The sequence below is a fragment of the Adiantum capillus-veneris genome, chromosome 14 (assembly GCF_014529385.1).
Source record: "Adiantum capillus-veneris isolate H3 chromosome 14, ASM1452938v2, whole genome shotgun sequence".
NCBI classification, from domain to species: domain Eukaryota; kingdom Viridiplantae; phylum Streptophyta; class Polypodiopsida; order Polypodiales; family Pteridaceae; genus Adiantum; species Adiantum capillus-veneris.
In genome coordinates, this window is record NC_140944.1 from 66,680,674 (window position 1) to 66,687,797 (window position 7,124).

Sequence of the window (7,124 nt, forward strand, 5' to 3'; positions counted from 1 at the left end):
CACTTGAGATTTTCCAACATTTACTTCTTCCACCTAGAAAATTGTGGTTTCTTATACATGGGTTTTGTGATGATACAATGCACATATCCAATTAGAAAAGGACCATACAATGCATTCCTATATGTTTGTGGGTGAAGAGTTAAATACACAGCTATCTGTTACACTTAGAACAAAGTTATCACACACATAAGAGCATGCACGCGTGTGCACAGATAATGCATGGATCCTGAAGTGATTGAATGAAGCCATAAGAAACCTGTAAGTTCCTATTTATTGGAAATATATAAGAAGGCACATTTTGAATGCTTTATGCATATATATCTAGGAACATATACTGAACATGTTTGGATAATGTAGGCTTGTGATATTTCATATGCACCTCATCAGTTATGCGTTTGGGCCAATACTTGTATATTTACAGCCACGAGCGCATACATTACTTTTTTTTGTCTTTGTTGTACAGCTCCTCTGGGTACATGACAATTGAGAGACAAAGACAGACACTACCTGCATTTAAACATCGTACTCCTCTCCTCTATTTAATTGAAAATCATGCTACTACCATTGTTATTGGAGAGACAGGCAGTGGGAAAACGACACAAATTCCTCAGGTTGCTTTCTTTTCATTCTCCTTTTTGTTGATTTGAGAATTTGCACAGGCATTTGTTGCTTATTGTTTTGAGTGGCTTCAAAGGAAGCCTGTCAAAGTGGTCTAGTCTAGCTCTTGTAACCATGGACTCGTCACATCTCAAAAGCAGTTTTTAAGGTCCTTTAGGTGTGCCCACCTCTATTTTTCTTGTGATTACCTAACTTTACTCTCATTACCAAACTTCACAGGTTCCTTGCTCATCTTATTTACACATGGTTTTTAGCTGTATTAGGAGAGGAATTGAAGGACATGATCATCGGAAGCTCATGGTTGCGATGGGCTCAAATTTTGATTGGGACATTTGTTTCTCTTGACTGCTCATCATTTCTGTCTGTTTTGTGTAGTAAGTTCTTTCTTGGGTAATGGAATTTGGAATTCGTAAACTAGTGATGTGTAGCAGTTGGCACAGATATGTCAGGTTCACCACATCTCAGGATCTTTGCAGCTAGGCTTGTTCTTCTTTTTCTCTGAAGTAAACTATTGACTTTGACAAAACAACAGGTAATGCATCAAGTCGCTGCAATTCTAGGAATAAAAAAGAAAGTGAAGGGACGTAGTTAGGATCACCATTAAGGTGCATCCTCTTTCTTTTGCTGACAAAATATCTTCTATTTACCTCAAGTGCACCAGGTAAATGTACAACAGATACATTGAAAGCTGATTACAACAAAAGTAGTCTTCCAAAGAGGGGAAGTGTTGTTCATATCTGGTGATGAGCTCAAATAAGGGCAGCTCATAGGATTTTGCAATGGGTATCCAGGATAGCAGGAGGGGAAGGTGGTTCATAGAGAATGTCAGCAAAAGGTGCCAGTCTACAAGTGTTCTTGCATTGCTCAAGGAGCCTTTGGCTCACTCCATATGGTGTCCCTCCTTTTCTTTCCTAGATGGAGTAAAGGTGCATAATTTATCCAGGCTAATGTGTCCTCTCACAAAGTACACTGGATGACAGTGGCGAGGATCAAGGGGATCTACCTGCTTCCCAGTTGTGGGGAGGCCAAGACACTGAGACAGAAGGCACAGTCGTAGACTATGCCATGGGGCTAACTCACATCCTTTAAAATCCCCAGGTCCTAATGAGCCGACCTATTGGCTCACTTGCAGGCTCATCAGTGATACCGGCCCCTCCCACAGAGATACCATATACCACCATTGTAGCAATGAAAGTATGTCGTGCTCTCTACTGTGAGTGCTCCTCAGTGCCATGTGCCAGAAACCTCACTCCAACAGAAAGAAAACACTACAAAGCACAAAACAAAGCAAACTCAACAACAGAACAGTAAATCCAAACGAAATGGAGCTCGACTAACTTATGAAACCAGCACAAACAGACTCTGGTTGGCAGCACACTCAGCTCCAAGCCCAGGACTGACAGGTACAACGGGGGTGTCGAGGCTCCAACTGAGCAGGGAGAGTGCAGAGGTGCTAGTGTTGGACTGGACACAATGACTCACATGATGTCTAGGAAGCATACAACGACTTAAACCAACTGAGCATATATACAACCATAAAGGGCAGCCAACAACAGCTAACACAATTATCTCTGACAATCCAGCTACTCCTATCTCAGAATTGTGGTGGCGATGAACTGGCCACGATGTCCTCTCGACCACCACTCCCTATGTCATGCCACGTGTCACAGTCCAACCGAGACCAACTGTAACAGCGTGTCCCGTGCAAGTGACACTGTAGCCTGCTATAGGTTGCCTGCCACAAGACCACTCACCGTCCCGGAGAGTGGTGGTATAACCGACTCTGCAGCAACCTGGTGATATGTACCCTGGAGAATGATGAAGTAGTTTGGAGAAGGTGAATTACTGATGCTTTGATGATAGCGTGGGCGGATAGAATGGCGGGTACGAGGATGGGGAACCAGGCATATGGTGTAGGATAGTGGCCATACCTTGGATGAGGTGTAAAGCGATGAGCTCTGCTGTGGTAGTAACTCCTACGTGTGTCCAGTGGCAGCTCTAAAGAAGTCTGTGATCTGTCTCTGAGACTGGCTAGCCTCTCCTCTCATCAAGCTCTCTCTGTGTCTGCGCAGCTCGAGCAAAAACAAACCCAAGCATCTCTGATCCTCGTACCGCATGACTCTAGAAAATGGTCCAAAGCCCTCTCTGATAAAGCAATGGAAGTGGCCTCATATCTTGTAGTAGACGGGGCAGTGGCATGTGTAGTGCAACTTTGTCTCAGGCTCGATGTCACACAGGGGGCATGTCTTGGCCTCTGCTGGTACTCCGCTGTATCTCCCAGTCTCGATCCGCAGCTGGTGTGAAGATGTGCGTATCTGGCCAATAGCACATCGTATCCCATGAGACAAGTGGGTGTCCATGTATCTGGGCCTCGTCACAAAACCATCCTCCGTAAGCTGGAGGAGATGCTCTCTGTAGAAAGCCATCTTCGTGTCCAGCTCCTGTGCTGGCTATATCCATGTCTTCTTGGTGTCTAGCTGAGTCAAGTCCTGGCGAATGAGTCTGGTGATCTCGGACTGTGTAAGAGTCAGAGAGGGTGCATCCAGTGAGTACTGGAAGGGAGGCAATCTGTCTATGCTGAACCCATGCACCTGAAACCAGGATGTCATCTCCCCATACCAGCATGCTGTATCTCCCTAAACCGTTGAGAGGACTCAAGTGCAAGGCGTGCATATCTGTCTCTGGGAAGTTCCCACATGCGGTGTATGAAGGAGACAGATCTGGTGAGCGCCTCAACCACCAGTGGGGAGGCAGCTAGCTTTGCTCGTACAATAGCACGTGGTACTGAAGCCTTGGCTCTAATGTGTCACGAGATCATAGAGACCAGAGGCTTCTCCATGTCCCCTCATCCATCACTGCGGCCTGTCCTCCCGTGATGATCCAGTGAAGGTCCCCAAACCTCAGCTCCATCAAGCAATGCAGAAGCCACCAAAGTGTCAAAGAGCCAGAGCTTCGTCCGAGGCTCCTGAAACTGAACCTGTGAACACATCCTTTCCAATCTACCCAATGCTGCATGGACTCTGGTCAATCTAGTCTCTGCTGCCCTCCTCAATGAAAATGCTGGCCCACTAAAAACCACTCGAAGGTAAGTGTAAGCATCTGTATACTCCACCTTCTCCTGGCTGTATGTGAAGGCGGGCGCTGACCTCCTGATCCACTGTGGGGTGGTATTAAATACCATGACCTTGGTTTTACCAAGGTTGACGGACAAACCACTTACCTGGGCAAACCTATGCAAAGCATCCAAGTGACGTTGCATCCCCTCGGGAGAGTCGGAGATCAACACAATATCATCAGCGTATAACAATAGTGGAATCCATGTCCCTGCCAGCTGTGCACCTCTATCACCATCCCTCTCAATGTAGTCAAAAACCCCATCTACATATATACCAAATAGAGTAGGAGAGAGCGGGCAGCCTTGCTTCACCCCAATAGTGGAGTAAACCTGTGTGGATAGACCCTCTGGGGTGCGTACATGCCTCGCTACTGACCTGTATAATGCCATGACCCCCAAATGAGCTATGTGGGTACTCCCATCTGCTGTAATCTGCACATCAATCTAGCTCTGGGCACTGTGTCAAATGCTTTGTGGAAATCCACAAAGCTACAATAGATCCGTCTCCCACGCGATCTGCCCTCCTCAATGATGGCTCTGAGTGTCAAGATATGGTCAAGAGTAGAAAAACCCCTCTTGAAACCTGCCTGCCCGGCTGCGCATATCCCCTCCCTCTCTGCCCATCTACTCAGCTGCTGCTCAAGAATAGATGCGCACAACCGTGCCATGATAGTGCGATAGTTCCTAGGCTCCATAGGGTCTCCTGACTTGAAGATAGCTACAATAGTAGATAGGCTCCAAGTATCAGGCAAGCCCTCACACATGGCACGGTTAAACATAACTGCTAGAAGCTCTGCTAGTAAATCTCTGGCATGCGTGAAAGCTCAGCCACTAAGCCATCATGATCATATGCTCTCCCATTCCGCATCCTGTCAATGGCCTTCCTCACCATCTCAGCGATGAAAAAAGCACATGTGTGTGGGCATGGATCGGGGGGGTTGGGAAGGGGGGGCTGCTCACGAACGGTGTACAAAGATGATGCATACTGGCCCCAAGCCTCTGTAGAAGTGATGGCAGGGGGGGGGGGGGAGTGCTCATGAAAGAGCCTCCATGCCTCACGTGAGCCTTGACTCAAGAATAGCTGGAAGAGCCACTAAGCCATCATGATCATATGCTCTCCCAGTCCTCATCCTGTCAATGGCCTTCCTCACCATCTCAGCGGTGAAAAAAGCACATGTGTGTGGGCATGCATCGGGGGGGTCGGGAAGGGGGGGCTGCTCACGAACTGTGTACAAAGATGATGCATACTGCCCCAAGCCTCTGTAGAAGTGATGGCAGGGGGGGGGAGTGCTCATGAAAGAGCCTCCATGCCTCACGTGAGTCCTGACTCAAGAATAGCTGGTATAAATCCTGCTCTAGGCGAGCTAGAAATGCCCTCTTCTTTCGCCGCACTAGGCGTCGGAAGTCAATCTGTAACTGCCTGTGAGTGATGTCCCCCAAAAGCACGTCCCTCTGAAGTCTAGCTCTAGTGTCCTGGCATTCCTCATCATACCAACTGTTCTGGGGCATGCTCCCCGAACGGCGTCTCTGCTCAGGTTGGGTATGTGGGTATGCCTCTGCTGCTGCATCATGTAGTGTCTGTGTCAGTATAGTAGTAAGCTCCTCCAGAGGTCGCCCTGGCTCCTCTGTGCAGAGGCTTCTGTAGATCCCATCTATGGATATAGAGTCCGTCTCCCCCCTGAAGGTGTAGCGAGTAGGGGCTGCTGCCCGTAGCCTGTGCGCTACACTAAACTAAAAAGAAATGGTCAGCGACACAAGAGCATGATCCACTGCCACACCAACAGGTCTGGGTCCAACCTTGAGGTCCTGGATACTAGAGATGAGGCTCGGTTGTGCCATGACATAATCCACTCTGCTGGCTCCATGTTTGTGTGGAAAGCATGTTAAACCCCCCGCAACGGGAAATCTTTGTAGGCAATTCAAGATGGCCAATCCATGTGCAGTCCCCATGTCTATCAAGTGTCGTCCATACTCAGTGTGTTCACCATCCTGTGATAGTCTGGATAGGCCCGTCTCTGCAACATCCAACTCTCTCAGCATCCCCTCTGAAGTATCATAAAATACTGTTTGATGATGGGCAGTCCTAGCATTGAAATCCCCTAGAATGATGATGTCACTATCTCTAGAGAACTCCCATATGTCATGAATAGAGAAGGGGGACTGTCCTCTGGGTGGTGCATAAACTGACGTACTCGGGGGAAAGTAGCAAATAGCAATGTAAAGATATCTGCCTGTCTCTGCTCTCAATCTCACCCACATGTACCTAGCTTGCTCATCCCTGCGGGCTATATGTATCAATGGCTGCAACTCCTCCCTGAATAACACTGCTACTCCTCCTGAGCCCCGGCCTCTGTGCTCTGATCGTGTCTCCTGTCTACAGGCTGTCTCCCATTTATATCCACTAATGTGAGGCATAGATTGCCCGGGGGCCTGATGTGTCTCAGAGTAGAAGACGATGTCTCTTCCTGTAAAACTATCCTCAAAAGCACCCACATCAAGGCGCATAGATCCATTACAATTCCAAGTGGCAACTTTGAGTGTGATCCCATAGGTCTCGCACCATCATGTGGAGCGCCGCTCTACAATCACCACCCGGCCATCTCTGTAGAAGGTCGTCTTTCCCTTCTCCCTTGCCGGTTGAATCTCTGGCATTACCTCTCTCATATGCGGAAGTTGTGTGAGAGTGAGGTCATCTCCAAGGAATATGTCCGTTTTCTTTAGTGTAGGGCGCTTCTTCAAGAAGTCCTTCTTTGCCTCCATGGATGGGAAACGGATGATTAAAGCTCTCCCTTTTGAAGTCTCCCCATTGGCTTGTGTCTTCTTCCCTACCGGATATAAATGGGAGACAGCTTGTAGACAGGAGACACGATACTCATACAAAGGCATGGAGCATAGATTGCCGGGGGCTTGATGTGTCTCAGAGTTGAAGACGATGTCTCTTCCCGTAAAACTATCCTCAAAAGCACCCACATCAAGGCGCATAGATCCATTACAATTCCAGGTGGCAACTTTGAGTGTGATCCCATAGGTCTCGCACCGTCATGTGGAGCGCCGCTCTACAATCATCACCCGGCCATCTCTGTAGAAGGCCGTCTTTCCCTTCTCCCTTGCCGGTTGAATCTCTTTACCTCTCTCATATGCGGAAGTTGTGTGAGAGTGAGGTCATCTCCAAGGAATATGCCCGTTTTCTTTAGTGTAGGGCGCTTCTTCAAGAAGTCCTTTGCCTCCATGGATGGGAAACGGATGATTAAAGCTCTCCCTTTTGAAGTCTCCCCATTGCCTTGTGTCTTCTTCCCTACCCTCCATGCCTTTGTATGAGTAGCCTCACTACCCATCATGCGGAGAAGCTCTTGGACTTCTTCCACATCATCTCGGTCTTTTAGACAAGTTA

At 48.0% G+C, this 7,124-nt stretch overlaps 1 protein-coding gene across 4 annotated transcripts in view; it reads left to right on the forward strand.

Annotated features, from left to right (window-relative positions):
- The window catches only part of LOC147442542 (RNA helicase family protein), a 211,826-nt gene that overhangs the window by 36,482 nt on the left and 168,220 nt on the right, over positions 1-7,124 (forward strand). For 3 of the 4 annotated variants that reach the window (XM_086528698.1, XM_086528699.1, XM_086528700.1), the window contains one exon: positions 464-611. In XM_086528698.1, coding sequence (XP_086384824.1) covers positions 464-611 — 148 coding nt within the window. Of the gene's footprint in view, positions 1-463; positions 612-7,124 lie in introns of those variants that run through there. The other variant, XM_086528701.1, reaches the window with a different exon arrangement.